Here is an 18105-nt window from a genome sequence, read left to right as displayed (position 1 = left end):
GATGGGGGTCCTGGGTTCGAGTCTCGCAGGGAGCCTGCTTCTCCCTCTGCCTATGTCTCTCTCTCTCTCTGTGTCTCTCAGGAATAAATACATAACATCTAAAACAAAAAACAAAAAAAGGACCTCAGTGCCATTAAGAGGCTCATTGACTCCGTCTCTCAGCTCTGGGGCTCCACAGCCTGGGCTTCTTTCCTACCCGGGCCGGCCTCCCTGCGGAGGCGACCACCAGGCGAGGGAAGAGCCGGCGGGGATTCTAATTGGCCGCCGTAGGCCATGTGTGCTCCCCTTGGGCCAATCACGGTTGCCAGGGGGGCAGGGCGTGCCCTGATTGGCCAGGCTGGGAGCGCAAACACGGGCCTCATCACAGCCTGCTCCAAGCAGAAAGCGTTAGTTTGCGGGGATCAGGTACTTTGAGTCGACAGGTGGGTAGAACGCGCGAAGAGGAGCAGGCCTCGGGGTAGAGAAGAGGGGTCAAGCCCCAGAGGTTTCTGGGCACAGCCATGTGTGGGGCGTCTGGAATTGCGCCCCAGGATTGTGGTCAGCCCTGGGCAGCAAGTTACTAGACAACGCTCTCTGCTGCAGAGGTGTCAGGGGAGATTTATCTTCTCTTTTTCCCTCATTCCTTTTCTCACCGATTTCCTCCCTCTTACCCTAGAATATTTCCAGCTCCGTTAAGGATGGTTTAGCGTATCGAGGCCGAGTCTTCCTCGAGTTGTTCACCCATGTCTCGTCCCATCAAGAGTTTAAGAGGGATCTCTCCTCTCAAGTGACGAGTGTAGAGGTAACTACTGGAAACAGGTAACCCAGGAAGGAAGAGTCCCCCTGCCCACCCCAGATCTACTGCGCGGCCTGTTTCTCACATGGCGGAGGCCTCAGCCTCAACCCGAATGAGTTGATGGGTGCCTGAGGATGTTTGGTCAGTCCACCTGAGTCTTTACTAAGCCCCTCTGAGGACTTCATGCTGTGCCAGATCCCAGGTGGTCAGATAAGGTTTTGGTTTAAGATAAGGTTTTGGTTTAAGAAATATGTGATCTAGTTAAGGAGAAGTGATCTTTTTTTTTTTTAAGATTTTATTTATTTATTCATGAGACAGAGACACAGAGGGAGAAGCAGGCTCCATACATGGAGCCGGATGTGGGACTCGATCCTGGGTCTCCAGGATAATGCCCTGGGCTGAAGGCAGGCGCCAAACCTCTGAGCCACCCGGGCTCCCCGAGAAATGATCTTCTAAGGAGTTTTTCTTCTTCCTGAAGGCTGGGGAAGACCACTGATGCAGGAAGGGGCAGGAGGAGCAGTGTTAAGAATAGCCACCCACTTATTTTTTATTTTTTTATATATTTTTTATTTTCTTTTTTTTTCCACTTATTTTTTAAATGGGAATACAGTCACAAGGAAGGAGAGCCAGAGAGGAGGGAGCAGGTTCCAGAGACCCTTTGGAAACAATACAGAGCCACAGACCAACAAGACATAAGAAATGGGGGGCACCTGGATCACTCAGTCTGTTAAGCGTCTGCCTTCGGCTCAGGTCATGATCCCAGGGTCCTGGGATTGAGCCCTGCGTTGGGTTCCCTGCTCAGCAGGGGAATCTGCTTCTCCCTCTCTGCCCCTCCCTCTGCTCTGCTCGCGCTCTCTCTCTCTCTCTCTCTCTCTCTCTCTCTCTCCCCCTCTCTCCCCCTCTCTCCCCCTCTCTCCCCCTCGCGCGCGCACGCTCAAATAAATAAATAAATCTTAAAAAAAAAAAAGACAAGAGAAATGAGGCTAACTCCCCTAAGCTGATGCCCATCTTCTGCCTCAGGTGGCAAGGTGGCCAGGAGTGGCATCCATGCTCCCCAAAGGAGGGGGGATGATGAATCCCACCTTTGACATATGCTTGTGAGACATCCATGCAGACCAGTACTCAAGGCTGTTAGCACACCAGAATCTGACCATGGGATTGTGGAGGAAGTGTCTGGGAGGAGGCAGGTGAAAGGGTGCCACACCAAAGGCAGGTAGAGGAGGAGGGGCTTGTGGAAGAGACCGGGAGGAGTCTGCAAAGAGGAGCATTGAGGCAGCCCCCAAAGGGGAGAGTTGCCAGATGTGATGGAGAAGTTGCAGACTGCATAGAGGCAAGTGCATAGAAACTTGGCTGCAAAGTGGGAAGAGACATAAATCCGATGGGAACTAAACAAAGGCTCAGAGGGAAAGAGGAAGGTTATTTTTTATGACACGGCAGACCTGAGCTAGTGAACAGACAGGGACAGTGCAAGAGGAGGGGAGGGGGGGATCCCTGGGTGGCGCAGCGGTTTGGTGCCTGCCTTTGGCCCAGGGCGTGATCCTGGAGACCTGGGATCGAATCCCATGTCAGGCTCCCTGCATGGAGCCTGCTTCTCCTTCTGCCTGTGTCTCTGTCTCTGCCTCTCTCTCTCTCAGTCTGTGACTATGATGAATAAGTAAATAAAATTAAAAAAAAAAAAAAGGAGGGGAGGGGTTGGCCATAGAAATGAGAGCCACTGACATGGTAGATGGCGGCCCTCCAGCAGATAGGAGGCATGGTGGGAGGAGGTGGCTGAGAAGGGCCCAGAGCAAAGGGATGGTGTGTGTGACACCTTCACCACACCCCCGCCCACTCTCATCTTATCAGGGGAGGGCGTTGAGGCAAGAAGGAGAGGGATGAGGTAGCCCAAGTCAGAGCCCAGCCTGACACTCCAGGAGGGCCTCCAGGAGAAAAGCCTCCCTTTCAGGAAGCTGGCTGGGAGGAAGGGACCAAGTGCTAGAGGTACTGGGAAGAACTGCCTTTGAGTAGGAGTCAAGGGAGGACTTTGAGGGGGCACGGGTTCAAAGATGATCCAGCTCACCCTAAAGAGAAGCAAAGATGGCTTTTGAAAGAAACAGAGCACTACATCTTTGCCTCCCTACCTGTCTCTATATCCTTGTTCATCCCTTGGTTTATGTACTGGGGACGTGGGGTTTATTGTTTTAGAGGCATCAGAACCGCAAGAAGTATGGGCTGTGCGTCATCTTCCTTTCCTGCACCATGATGCCCGACTTTAAGGACCTGATCCAATTCGAGGTCAGCATTGGCCACTATGGAAACAAGATGGACCTGAGTTACAAGCCTCTCGTCTCAACCACACAGTGCAGCCCAGTGATATATGATGGTAATAGATCCAGCCCAAGAGTAGAGAGCATCCGCCGCATGCCATGCTCTGTGCTTGGCATTTTAAGGGTATTAGCTCATGGAAATTCAAGGCATTGTTAACCCACATGCCTCACATGAGGAAAATGAGCTTCAGGGAGGTAAAGTCACCGGCCAAACATTGCACAGCTCGTGTGGGTGGTGAGCCCACGACAAGAGTTGAAAGTAGGCATTTACTCTCAAGTTCTTCTCTGTGCTCCGTTCCACACTACAACTTCCCCAACACCATCTTTTCCCTACTATGAACCACCCCTGATTCATCCATGCCACCATCTTCTGTTACTCCTCTGTCCACCTTCTATCCATCCATTAATCTGTTCATCCACCCTTTCTTCCATTTGACTCCTACCCATCTACTGACCCAAACACTTAACCAACCTCCCACCAATCCATTCATCCCTTAATCCAATATATACTTATTAAACACCCATACCAGGCTCTATAGAGTAGCATTTCTCAAAACATAGTTCCGGGCCTGGCATCAGCATCACCTGGGAACTTCTATAAATGCAGATTCTAGGGGTGCCTGGGTGGCCCAGTTGGTTGAGCATTTATTTGACTTTTGATTTTGGCTCAGGTCTTGAAATATCTTGAAATATAATTCACACGCCATACAATTCATACAATTCATACAATTCATCCATGTAAAGTGTGCAATTCAGTAGCTTTTAGTGTATTCACAGAATTGGGCAACCGTCACCATGGTCAATTCTAGAACATTTTTAACACTCAAAAAAAAACCCCACTATATCCACTTGAAGTCACTATTTCTCCCCTGCATCCTCAGCTTTAGGCAACTATTTATTAATCTATCTTCTGTTTCTATGGAGTTTTCTATTGTGGATATTTTTTCATATACATGGATTCACAATATGTGGTCCTTGGTGTCTGGCTTCTGTCACTTAGCATAATGTTCTACTACTTTTTAAATTATAAAATATATGCAAAAAATATATGTGTATATACAACTTAAGGACGAATAAAGTGAGTACTCCAGAACTCACCACGCAGATTAAAAAGTAGAAGATTGTCAGCATCTTAGAAGTTTCCTGTATGCTCTTCCCAGACTCATTTACCCAAGAAATAACCACAATCTTGATCGTGACAGTAATCACTCCCTTGCTTTACTTTTCAATTTTTACCACCTCTGTATGCAACCCTAAACAGCATACTATTTTTTGCATTTTATACAAATGGAACTTTCCAGTCTGTACTCATCCGTTTTCCATCTTTTGCTCAATATTAGTTTTTTTATGTTGGCATATATAGCTGAAGTTCACTTTCACTTCTGAATGTATTCTACTTTATGATTATAGCACCAATTATGTGGTATATGTAGATACTTGGGAACTATCTTTTTCTCCTACTATAATAATTGTGTTACAAACATTCTTGTACATGTCTCCCAGTCTCAAATGCAAGACTTCCTCTAAATTATATACCCTGGAGTGAAAGAGAAATTCAAAGCAAAAGAAATTATACCAAATTACACTCTCATCAGCTTGATATGAGAATTTCTATTGCTCTGCGTTCTCACCAGTACTTGATGTTGCCCAGCTTTTTAATTTTTGCCAATGGTGGATGTAAGATGGTATCTTATAAGATCTTGATTTGCATTGTGCTGATTATAAATAGAGGTTGGGCATCTTTTCATATGTTTACAAACATTTGTTTTTTTCTCATCTGTAAAAAGCCAATTGGTATCTTTATCCATTATTCTACTTGGCTTTTTCTTATTGGCTTGTACATTACTTTTTCTAGGAACGATCTTTTGTCAGATGGGTGTATTGTAAATACCTTCCCAAAGTTTGGGGTTTTCATCTTTGTCTTACTGACAACTTTTTATTTTTCTTATTGAGGTTTTATTTGTAAACAATAAAATGTACATATTTTAAGTATACAAGTTGATGAATTTGGGCAGATACAGATACCCATATAACCACCATGGGAAGAAAGTTCCATCACCCCAGAGAGCTGCCATATGCCCCTTTTCATTCAATCTCCCCAACCCTTGACTGACCCCAATGCTGGGGTCAGTCATTGTTGTGCTGTTTTTCACTGTAGATTTGTTTTTCTTTTCCTACAGCTTCATGCAAATGAAATCAGACATGTGGTTCTTTCTTTTTCTATGGCTTCTTTGGCTCAGCATAGTGTTTTAGGAATTCATCCATGTTGTTTCATGGATTAAGTGTTTTATTCTTTTTAATTTCTGATAGTACTTCACTATGGGAATATGACAGTTTATTTATCCATCCTCCTATTCATGGACATTTAGATTGATTCAACTTTCAGAGTATTATGAATATAGCTGCTGTGAACCTTCTTGTACAAGTCTCTCTATGGACATAATGCTTGCATTTCTCTTGGGTACCTACATAGGAATGGAATTTGGATTTTATTTTATTTTATTATTATTATTATTTTTTTTTGGAATTTGGATTTTAAAGGAAATTACTAACAATCTTCCAAAGTGTTTGTGCCATTGTACACACCCCCACAGCACTGTTTGAGAGTAGTACTTGCCCCACATCCTTGCCAAATTTCGTATTGTTGGTTTTTTTCATTTGAGTCATTCTACTGGGTATGATGTTGTCCATAATTATAATTTTAATTTCCATTTTTTTTTCTTTTTTTTAATTTCCATTTTTCTAATCAGTAGTAATACTGAGCCTCTTTTCATGCTCACATATATTTCTGTAGTGAAGGCACTGTTCAAGTTTTTTGCCAGTCTTTCAATGGGTTGTTTGTCCTTTTATACGGCGTTCCAGCTCTTTTATATTTTAGATACAAGTCCTTTGTCAGATCTGTTTTGCTAATTTTTTCCATTCTATGGCTTGGCTTTTCAAATTCCAAGCAGTGTCTTTTGAAGATCAGAAGTTTCTCATTTTGATGAAGCAAATAAATTCTAATTTTGAGGGGTGCCTGGCTAGCTCAGTTGCAAGACCACATGACTCTTGATCTTGGGATGGTGAGTCTGAGCCTCATGTTAGGTGTAGAGATTACTTTAAAATTAATTAATTCTAATTTTGATTAAATCAAATTTGTTGATTATCTTTTCTTTTATAGTAATATATTATTTGGCCCAAGAAATATTTTCTACCCCAAGTCATAAAGATATTCACTTGTGTTTCATTCTACAAGCCTTATAATTTTAAAAGATTATTTTTGGTAATCTCCACACCCAACATGGGGCTCAAACTCATGACCCTGAAATCAAGAGTCAAAGTTCCTCTGACTAAGCCAGCTGGGTGCTGCCAAGCTTTATTATGTTAGATTCTTTTTTTTTTTCAATTTTTATTTATTTATGATAGTCACACAAAGAGAGAGAGAGAGAGAGAGGCAGAGACACAGGCAGAGGGAGAAGCAGGCTCCATGCACCAGGAGCCCGACGTGGGATTCGATCCCGGGTCTCCAGGATCGCGCCCTGGGCCAAAGGCAGGCGCCAAACCGCTGCGCCACCCAGGGATCCCTATTATTTTAGATTCTTTGTTTAGGTTTACGATCTAACCTGACTTGATTTTTGTATATGGTGTAAGGGAAGGGTCAGATTCTTTTTTCTATAAAGATAAAAAATTCAGCACCATTTGCTGAGATGACTATTCATTCCCACTTAGAATTACTTTAATAACCATATGTGAGTCTCTTTCTAGAATCTCTATTCTTTTTTAGAAGACTTTATTTATTTATTTATTTGAGAGAGAGAGAGAGAGAGCAAGTGGGGGGAGGAGCAGAGGGAGAGGGACAAGCGGACTCCATGCTGAGCACAGAGCTTAACGCAGGCCTCGATCTCATGACCCTGAGATCATGACCTGAGCTGAAATCAAGAGTTGGACACTCAACCAGCTGAGCCACCCAGACTACCCCTAGAATTTCTATTCTATTCCATTGATCTGTTTGCCTATCTTTTTTTTTTTTTAATTTTTTATTTATTTATGATAGTCACAGAGAGAGAGAGAGAGAGGCGCAGAGACACAGGCAGAGGGAGAAGCAGGCTCCATGCACCGGGAGCCCGACGTGGGACTCGATCCCGGGTCTCCAGGATCGCGCCCTGGGCCAAAGGCAGGCGCCAAACCGCTGCGCCACCCAGGGATCCCTGTTTGCCTATCTTTAATGCCGATATCACACCATCTTGATTACTATAGTTCTAAAGCAAGTCTTGAAGTCAGGTAGCGTAAGTCCTCCAACTTTGTTGTTCTTTTACAAAATAATACAATTTCTGGCTATTCTGATTCCTTTCCATTTTCATATGAATTTTAGCATCAGCTTGATGATTTCTGCAAAAAGTCTGCTGGAATTTTCCTGTTTTCTTTTGTTCTAATCAAGTGTTTTTTATTTGGTTTTGTTTTTAGTATTGCATTCTATCTCTATTGGCTCTACATCTGTGGATGAGTTGTAGTGGCTGCTCAAGGGATTGCAATATTGGTCTTTAACCAGTCATAGTCTCCCTTGAGTTAATATTATAACTACTTCACATATGAGAATATATTACATATATTTGCATACAATTGCTATATTCAGTATAAAGTGCAATTGTAGTTATATAATTGGATTTTCACCTTTGTTATACATTCTAGAGTTGGTTGCTAATATTTTGTTTAGGATTTTTCATCTATATGAATCACATGGATTTGTGATTTTCTTTCTCATAGTGTCCTCCTTTGATTTTAATATCAAAGTTATGCTAGCCTCATGAAATTGAGGAGCATTTCCTCTTTTTACTCTCTATGAGCATTTGGGTAAGACTATAATCGTCTATTCCTTGAAAGTTTGATAGGACTCACCTATAAATATAAGCCTGGTGGGTTTTTTAATGCAATAATTTAAATACAGATTTATTTTAATTATTCAGCTTTTCTATTTATTTTATTTATTTTATTTTTATTTTTTAAATTTTTTTATTTATTTGTGATAGTCACACAGAGAGAGAGAGGCAGAGACACAGGCAGAGGGAGAAGCAGGCTCCATGCACTGGGAGCCCGACGTAGGATTCGATCCCGGGTCTCCAGGATTGCACCCTGGGCCAAAGGCAGGCGCCAAACCGCTGCGCCACCCAGGGATCCCCTCTATTTATTTTAAAGTCAGTTTTGGTGGGTTTAACTTATCTAGGAATTTATATATTTCATTGAAATTTTTAAATTTTTCAGCATAAAATTTTTCATACTGTCTTTAGAAATTTTTTTATTGTGGCAAAATATCTGTAACATAAAATGTACCATTTTAGCCATTCCTAAATGTACAGTTCAGTGGAGTTAAGTCCATTTACAATGTTGTGTAACTATCAACTCTATTTCCAGAGCAATTTCATCATTCCAAACAGAAACTCTACCCATTAGACAATAAATCCTCTTGTCCCCTGGAATCCTCTATTCCTTTTGCCACTCTGAATTTGCCTATACCTCATATATGTGGAATCATGTAATATGTGTCCGTTGTATCTGGTTTGTTTCACTTAGCATAGGGTTTTCAAGGTTCATACACATGATAGCCTGTGGCAGAACTGCATTCCTTTTTAAGGCTGAATAATATCCCATTGTATATACATATCACATTTTGTTTATCCATTCATCTATTCCTAGACACTTGGGTTGTTTCCACCTTTTGGCTTTTGTGAATAATGCTGCTTATGAACATCGGTGTACACATAGCTGTTTGAGTCCCTGTTTTTAATTATTTGGGGTATATGCCTAGGAGTGGAATCACTGGATCATATGGTAATTGTTTAACTTTTTGAGGAATCATCAAAATATTTTCTACAATAGTTTCTTTTTTAAAAGATTTTACTATTTCTATTTGAGAGAGAGAGAGCACAAGAGAGCATGAGCTAGGGGGAGGAACAAAGGGAGAGGGAGAAGCAGACTCCCCACTGAGCAGGGAACCTGATGTAGGGGCTCTATCCCAGGACCCTGGGATCTTGACCTGACCTGTAGGCAGACGCTTAACCAGTTGAGCCACCCAAGGCACCCCTCCACCATAGTTTCTTACTGTTATCTACTTATCTTTGCAATATCTAAAAATAGCTGCCCTTATAGTCTTCTTTGTGGGTGGGTGTGTGTGTGTGTGTACACACACACCTTCTTTTCTCTTAATAAGTCTTGACAGACTTTTCCAATCTTTTTCTATTACAAGTAGTGCTATCAAGATACACTTTTTGTGTGTGTGTGTACACGCACACCTTTTTTCTTAATAAGTCTTGACAGACTTTTCCAATCTTTTTCTATTACAAGCAGTGCTATCAAGATACACTTCTTTTAAAAAAGATTTTTATTTATTGGGGATCCCTGGGTGGCTCAGCGGTTTAGCGCCTGCCTTTGGCCCAGGGCGCGATCCTGGAGTCCCGGGATCAAGTCCCACATCAGGCTCCCTGCATGGAGCCTGCTTCTCCTTCTGCCTGTGTCCCTGCCTCTCTTTCCCCCTATGTCTATCATGAATAAATAAAATATTTAAATAAAAAAATGATTTTTATTTATTTATTCATGAGAGACACAGAGAGAGAGAGAGAGAGAGAGACAGAGGCAGAGACACAGGCAGAGGGATAAGCAGGCTCCATGCAGGGAGCCCGACGTGGGACTCGATTCCGGGACTCCAGGATCACACTCTAGGCCGAAGGTGGCACTAAACCGCTGAGTCACCCAGGCTGCCCAAGATACAGTCTTATGCATAAATGACTTCAAAGTGGAATTGGTCAAACACATTTGCATCTTGGCAGATCCTGCAAAACTGTCCTCTGTGCTGATCATTTTCCTGTTTGCTCTCAGCATCTCCAGCAAGGAGAGACTTTGCATACTCTGTTCTATATCAAGCTTCATTCTTACCCTTCCTTGCTCTATTCTATATCTTAGGGCCGCATACCAGTAAATGACATTTCCCAGATTCCCATGCCAGCTGCTAAAAGGGGAGATACTGTCATTCTGTTCTATCTCCCCACCTCCCCCTCTCCCTCCTTCCTGCCACTGCAATTCAGCAGGCATCTCTAAAAGTGGTCACATCCCTTTAGAGATCCCAGCTTTGGCTGACCACTCCTCCATGGTCCCAGCCTTCACCAGGCAGCCCCTCTTCTCTAGTGCCACTACTGGTTGGGCTCCAGCATCCTGCGCAGCTACCTCAATGGTGCAGCAGTGGTTGTGCAGCTATCTGTGGTCACACCACTGTCTGCCTTTGGTTCCGCAGCCCTAGAAGCAGTAGTTTCTACCTCCAGTTACTAATCTCTGAGTAAGCTCATTTCTCCCCTGCTCCTACCTTTCCTTTTAAGTAGGCTCCATGCTCAGCATGGAACCCAGAGCAGGGCTTGAACTCACAACCCTGAGGTCGAGACCTGAGCTGAGATCAAGAGGCAAATGTTTACCCAACTGAGTTACTCAGGCATCATCCCTTAGTTTCCCCTTTTTGATCTGTTGGCCCTTTCAACACATTTTCCTTATTAAATCCCCTCTATTTCAAACATCTGCCGTGGCTTTTTCTTTTTCTGGTTGTACCCTGACTAATAATCGTCCATAAAGGTTGTACCAGTCAACACTCCCACCAGCAACTATGAGAGTCTTATCAAAATCTGGTATAGGTCAGCCCGGGTGGCTCAGTGGTTTAACGCCGCCTTCAGCCCAGGGCCTGATCCTCGGGATCGAGTCCCACGTCAGGGTCCCTTGCATGGAGCCTGCTTCTCCCTCTGCCTGTGTGTCTGCCTCTGTGTGTGTGTGTATGTGTGTCTCATGAATAAATAAGTAAAATCTTAAAAAAAAAATCTGGTATAAACTTCTGGATTTTTATCAGTCTGGTAAGTGAAAATTGGTATTTTGGTATAGTTTTAATTTGTATTTCTCTCGTTATAAATGAAGTAGGGCATCTTTTCATATGTTTAAAAGTCATTTGTATTTTCTTTTAATTGCATGTTTATATAATTTTCTCTTTTATTCTATGAGATATTAGTCATTTTCTTATTGATTGCTAGGATCCCTTCATATATGAGGGAGATTAGGCCCTCATGATATGATCTGTAAGTACATTTCCCATATTTGTCCCATATCTTTGTCTACAGTTTTTGGGATTTTTTTCCCATGAGCTTTCTTTTTATGTACTCCAACTACTGCTTTTATGGCTTCTGGCTTTTGAGTCATAATTAGAAAGGTCTTTTTCACTCCAAAAATATTACAGAATTCTCTCATGTTTTGCTCTACAAGTTTGTGGCTTTTTAAACTTTTATAACCAATACCTTCTCTCTCATATGTTTTCCCTATAAATTTCTTGATCTTTCTGTCCAGCTGCCCAAATATCCTTTATCTTGCAAGTTTACTAACTTCACCAGGATATGTTGAAGTCTTGATCCTTTGGGATCAGTTGTCCCTGGCATATGGTGTACTCTTTCAGGGGGAGATTTGAATCTTCTTTTATTTTGTTAACAATTTATTTAGTGGTGGGGCACCTGGTGGCTCAGTCAGTTAAACCATCTGCCTTTGGCTCAGGTCATGATCCCAGGGTCCTGGGATTGAGCCCCATGTTGGGCTCCCTACTCAACAGGGAGTCTGTGTCTCCCTCTCCTCGCTTGTGCTTTCTCTCGATATCTCTTTCTCTTTCTTACAAATAAATAAATAAAACCTTTTTATAATAATTATCTAGTGGTATAATTTTTTTTACAATTTTTAAATTGGGTTATCTTCTTATGGGGTGGTAAGAGCTCTTTATATATGCTAGATACAAGTCTTTTATCAGATACATGATTTGCAGATAGTCTGGCTTGTCTTTTCATTTTCTTAACAGTGTCTTTGAAGTGCAAACATTTTTAACTTGGATGAAGTCCAATTTATTTTCTTTTACGGTGTCATATCTAAGATCCCTTTGCCTAACCCAAGGTCATGAAGATTTTTCTCCTATCCTCTAAAAGTTTTATAGTTTTAATTCGTATATTTAGCTGTATGGTCCATTTTTAATTAAATGGTTTATGAATAATCCAATTTTTCAAGCACCATTTGTTTAAAAGACTCTTTCCCATGTGAGTTTTGTTAAATGATATTTTTAAATATTCTGTCCCGTGGTTTAGGTTTTCTACTTTAGGGGCTCTGTTTATGGGCTTAGTAATTTTCCTTGGTTTTCTTCTGTATCTGTCAGCTTTTCCCGGATCCTTCGCGACTCTTTATTTCCATTTTATTTTGGTCACTTTTCTTATTTCTATGCTTCTCACTTGAGTTGTCTGCAGGGTCTAATCTCCCTTGGGCTCCTTTTTATGTTGTCTTCCTTTCTACAGTGCTTTTGTTTTTGCTTCTACTTTTTTTCTGTGTTTTGCCAGCTCACATTTCCTCCTCTGAGCCCTGAGTTCATTCTGGGAGTGTGTTTTTGCTGGCACTTTCAGCACTCTGCTCTGCTCAAGCTGTGCTTCCAGCTGTCTGCCTTGTTCTTCACTTCCCCACAGGTGACTCTGTCACACTTCACCCCTTCCTGCTCCGGCTTCGGACAGCGATCAGAGTTGCTTTTGGCAGTCTTTATGTGTATTTTGAGTCTACAGATTATATCTGTCTCCTTGTTTTGCTGAAAATGGAGTTGTTTTCCTCCTCCTTGTTGCTTTTGTATGCTATCCAAGAGTAGAAGAAGAAAATTGCCATCTTGTATCTGCACGTTCCTATCTAAGAACCCCAGTCCTGGATCTCTGCTTATTTATCATTCTAATGATTCACTCAGTACCAGAGCCTGAGGATGGTGTCCTCCAGCAATTCTGGAAAGTTATATTTTCGCTTGAAAATTACTTCTTCCCTTTGTCTCTTATATGGCTCCTTCTCAGACTCACTCTGTCCTCTATGGGACTCCTCATTCTGTTCTTCATATTTTTAAATCTCTCTTCCATATTCGTCATCTCTCTGAACTGTATCCTGCATAATTTCTTCTAGATCTTGGAAGGGACTTAGGTAAGCAATCTATTTTAAAATTTTTGGCAGCTCCTTATCCCTGTTCCCGACTTTATTCTTCTCCATAGTATTTTCCACCACTTGACACACTATTTTATGTATTATCGCTACTATTTTTTTAAATTCTTAAATAAACTTTTTTAATGATTTTGAGATAGAGAGAATGTGCATGTACGCGCTTGTGCATGTGCACGAGAGCAGGGGGAGGCAGAGGGAGAGGGACAAGCAAATCCCCCACTGAGTGTGGAGCCCTATATGGGGGTCAATCCCAAAACCCCGAGGTCATGACCTGAGCTGAAGTCAAATGCTTAACCAAGCCACCCAGGCACCCCAAATTGTTAAGTAAACTTTTGAATCCAGTATAACATAGCAATGGAACCAAAGTATCCAACTCAATGAACTATTGTGAAGCAAACACACCAATGTAACAACATTCAGACCATGAAATGAAGCCCCTAGATTCCAGAGGCCCCTTGATTCTTTCTATCCCTACCTCCAGCAAGGGCAACCACCCTCCTAACCTCCAATTTGTTTTGTCTGGTTAGCTTTATATAAAAGAAACCGTATAGTATGCAGTCTTTTGTGCCTGGCTTCTTTTGCCCACCATTTTGTGAAATGGAAACACAAACCTAGATGTCTTTAGGCATAGCTGTAGTTCATTCTCATTGCTGTATAGTATTCCATTAAGCAAACATACCAGATTTTATTTTCCCTTCTTCTACTGAGGGAGATTTTGGTGGTTTCCAGTTTGGGACTATTCCGAATAGTGCTGCTGTGAATATTTTACAACATGTCTTTCATAATGCTGGGATACCTTTTGGCCAGGTGTATACCTATAAGCAGAGTTGTGGAGCTAGAGAGTGTGCATCTTGGTTCTAAGCCACTCATCTTCTTGGAACTTTATTTGTGGGAAATCTTTTGGGCTGTAGACTAAAGTTGCAGCTCCAGAGAGGATTTCTTTGCTTCCTCCAGTTAGCTGGGGTGCTGCCAACCAAAGACTACTTTGAATTTTCTCCAGACGTAGGTAATATGAATGCAAAATACAACCTGCATGAGGCCCCGTTTGCAGTTACAAATATTTAGGAAAATTTTCTATTCTCTCTACCCAGAGCGATGCTGGAGATGGGCTGGTTCCTTCACTGTTGTCTTCTTTGTGGTGGGTTATTTCTCATCAACTCAGGGTTCAGGTTTTGAAATCTTAGCTTTGCAATGCCATATTAGTTTGCTACAGCTGCTCTAACAAAGCACCACAAACTGGGTGGCTTAGAACAGTGGAGACTTACTCTCTCACAGTTCTGGAGGCTAGAAGTCCAAAATCAAGGTGTTGGCAGGGTTGGTTCCTTTTTTTTCTTTTTTTTTTTTTTATTTCTTAAAGATTTTATTTTTAAGTAACCTCTACACCTAACATGGGGGTTCAAACCTATAACCCCAAGATCAAGAGTCTCATGCTCTACCGACTGAGCCAGCCAGGCACCACCCCCCTTGGTTCCTTCTGATAGATCTGAGGAAGAATCTGTTCCAAGCCTCTGCCCCAGCTTCTGGTGATTGCCTACAACCTTTGGTGTTCTTAGCATGCAAACACATCAGACCACCTCTGCCTGTCTCTTCACGTGGTGTTCTCCCTCAGTCCCTGTGTCTTCCTCTCTGGCTGTCCTCTCTCTGTGTCCCTCTCTTCTTCTTATCAGAACACCTGTATTATGTGAAGGCTCTAACCTCCTCCAGTATGATGTCATCTTGACTAATTACCGTTACAATGACCCTACTTCCAAATAAGGTCACATTCTGAGGCAGTGGGGTTAGGACTTCAACATAGCTCTATAGGGGGTACAATTCAACCCATAACATACAGGATCTCCTGTGAGACTGTTCACCTTGAGCAGTGCTAGGCTTTTTCTGTGGAGCCCCCTGCCCTGGCCCTTGCCAAAGAGAGCACAGGTTCTCCAAGATTTGCCAGAAACTTGGAGGGCAAGTCAGCTTTGCCTTTGCTTGCCTCACAGATTTTCTGCTTTTACTTTATTTTGGCTTCTGTAGATTTCTTTCCCTATATTGAGCCAGCAATACAACTCAGAACAATTTAAAAATGAATGTATATTTCATCTAGCTTCCCCCCTCATTTGAATAATGAATATGGCCAGGGAACCTAGTTTGCCAAGCCCATCATTGGCTTTTATCCAGCCTTGCTCTCCTGACCCTGTACCTCTGTACTGGCAGGCCCTTTATGTTAGATGTCTGACCACCCCAACCAAACCCTAGGTCTCCCCCGAACCTAGAGCCCACTCCTCCTCTGCCTTACAGATCACCCAAAAGGGATACTCTACCTCAAGGCACACCCTTTGCCTTGACATCTTACCTGAGGTTAAGGGCTTTGGAGCTAGATGCCTGCATTATGATCACCTGGCTATGCCACCCCAGGCAAACTACTGCCCACCCGTGGCCTAGATTTTCCCATGTGTAAATTGAGGACTTTGAAAAGCTATGTGACACCTGAGCACAATGAATGCTCAGCAAGGCCAGCTATGTTCATCAAAGTGTATACATTCCCAATTGGCCACCAGTCCACCTTCTGGCGGGAGGGGTCCAATTCAGATTTATTAGCAGATGGCATCCTTGAGGAATGGAAAGGAAGGTCCTCTGAGGGGACACAGTAAGAAAAGACCTCCCACAGTCCCTCAGACATCCCCACACATGTGTGTGTGTCTCAGGGAACATCTACCATTATGTGCCCTGGTATAACAGCAAGCCAGTCGTGGCCGTGACCTCCTTCTGGGAGGACAGCAGCTTCCGCATGAACTGCCTCAACCTCCTCTACTTCACTCGGGACCGCCTGGTGAGTGGTACGGGAGGGTGAAGGGGTGGGTTCAGGCCACTGATTGGGAGGCTTGGGGAACTAAATCACCGTCCTAGGGAGCCAGTCACTCAGTTCACTCATGCATTCCACACCAGTGAAGACGCAGGTGTCAGGCAACTGCTAGACACTGAAGACCCAAAGCTGAACAAACACAGTGCCTAGCCTTACCATCTGGGAGGTTGGATATGCAAATAGCTACCATAGGGCACAGCTAGGGCTGGAAATATAGTACCCAGAGCTATGGGGGTGGTGAGGTTGGGGATGGGGGAGGGGAGATGAAGAGAGGATAATCAGAGGAGATGTTTCAAAAGGAGGTGACATTTGGGCAGAGTCTTAATGAATGAGTTTGCTGGGGGCATGGTGCGGTTGCAGAGAAGGGAAAAATTGGCAAAGCCATGATGAAGTGATGTTCTAGGACAGTGAGGGCCTGGGAGTGATGTAGAAATAAAGCCAAAGAAACTGGAAGAGGTCAGATCACAAAAGATCTTAGACATCTGTTAAGGACGGGAAGTCACTGAACGTTTTCAAGCAGGAGAGCCACCTGGTGCCTCCACCTTAGATATGACTTTTTTGCATAGAAGGGAAGCCCCAGGTCAAGACTCTGTACTCCTTACAGTCCTGGCCTCTCCTAGTTCCTTCCTGCCACTTAATTCTGTCGGGTAGTGGAGAGAGTGCATGGGGATCCTAGCCTTGCAAGGGCATGTGAGAGCTTTGGACTGACATCCTCAGGTTACCCAAAAGGCCCCTAGGTCCTGACTGAAAATATCTCGGGCCAGTCAACCCTGTAACCTCTCCCAGGTGAACCCCCACACTCACTGGCTGTTTCTCTCCTGCCGGGCAGAAAGCCAATCTGGACACCCTGAAGTCCATAAGGAATCCAAGGGACCCCGCTCTGCTCCCCCAGTGGGAGAAGCTGCTGAAGGAGCTGGTGGAGGACTGCAAGTAGGAGAGGGGCATGTGGTCCCAGGCCGGGGCTGAGCTAGGCTCACATGGGGTTGGGGTGCAGACAGAACAACCCCAACCCCCACTTCCTCAAGAAAGGAGCTCCACTCCAATTTCTCCCCAGCTTGAAGCCCAAACCACAGAGCTGCTTCTCCTCCCCCGATGAGGCCCTCCGGAAACTGGCCCTGACCTCCCCACCTTGCCCTGGCTGTCCCTACACCCATGCCTGCTGCTCCACCAAAGCAAGCCTCTCCCTGTCATCCTGACAAGCCCTGCACATCCTGGCCCGCAGCTTTTCCCCAGCTGCTGCTCCTGTCCACAGTGACCTCCAGAGGGCTCGGCCTGTGCTGGAAGTTTCATCTTAAGGCCTCTCCCAGCCCCACAGCCCCCAGGGTTTGGTTGGCCCCTGTCTCACAGCTCTCACCCACCTCCGAAGGAGCTCCTTGAACACAGGCCTGGCACACTGCATGGGGCTGGAGGGTGGGAGGGGAAGGGGGAGAACCCAGGGGCCAGGCCATCAGGGGCAGGCAGGACCTCAAGTCTAGGAAGCGCACACTGGCCACAAGGCAAGGCGGGAGGTCATGTGAGGTGAGGCGGAGAGAGGTCCAGCGCCCTCCCTCCCGATCCTGGCCACAGACACCCTCTGCCCTGCATGACCGATAAGCTCAAAGCCACTGACCTGGACAAGAAGAGGTGGCAGCTCCGCAGCCGCCTCCTGCAGGAACTGGCCCAAAAGGCCAAGCAAGTTAAGCCCAGGAACATGGTGGCCACCGTGGAGGACTGGCTGTACCGCCTCAATGCGGTGCTCCCCGAGGTGGGCACTGGACACGCTGGCGGGGGAGGGGGACTCACAGCCAGCCACGCAGGCCTGACGCCCTCCCGCCTCGGCAGCCCCAGATGACCCTCCCAGATGTGATGATCTGGCTGATGTCCAAGGAGCAGCGAGTGGCCTACGCACAGGTCCCAGCTCACAGCATCCTGTTCTCCCCGACAGGGGCTCTGCACTCGGGCAGGTTCTGTGGGAAGATACAGACACTCCTCCTGCAGGTGGGGAAGCTGGGAGTCCTTGGGCCAACCCACTCCTCAGGAGGAAAGGGCCCAGAAAGCCCCCAAGGGAGAAACCTTGAGCTCTTGGGGCAGCCCCCATGAGTCTCCCCAAGGGCAGGCCCACTTCACCTCTCCTGGGTCCTTTAGCAGGTGAAGTGGGGTTGAAGCAGTCTCCAGAGGAAGGCCCATCATCATGTAGTACATGC

General features: G+C 44.6%; 1 protein-coding gene across 19 annotated transcripts in view; it reads left to right on the top strand.

The window, feature by feature from the left end:
* Positions 1-18105, top strand: part of FER1L5 (fer-1 like family member 5) — a 57957-nt gene that overhangs the window by 22859 nt on the left and 16993 nt on the right. For all 19 annotated transcript variants that reach the window (XR_003143361.3, XR_003143362.3, XM_025464850.3 and 16 more), the window contains 6 exons: positions 656-781; positions 2960-3137; positions 15765-15889; positions 16752-16852; positions 17489-17666; positions 17744-17899. Coding sequence is in view for 17 of the 19 variants with exons in the window: in XM_025464850.3 (XP_025320635.3) it covers positions 656-781; positions 2960-3137; positions 15765-15889; positions 16752-16852; positions 17489-17666; positions 17744-17899 (864 nt within the window). In the remaining 2 variants the exon portion in view is untranslated. The remainder of the gene's footprint in view (positions 1-655; positions 782-2959; positions 3138-15764; positions 15890-16751; positions 16853-17488; positions 17667-17743; positions 17900-18105) is intronic.

This window comes from Canis lupus, chromosome 10 (assembly GCF_003254725.2).
Source record: "Canis lupus dingo isolate Sandy chromosome 10, ASM325472v2, whole genome shotgun sequence".
In the NCBI taxonomy this organism is placed as follows: Eukaryota; Metazoa; Chordata; class Mammalia; order Carnivora; family Canidae; genus Canis; species Canis lupus.
This window is presented reverse-complemented; position numbering and strand designations above follow the sequence as displayed.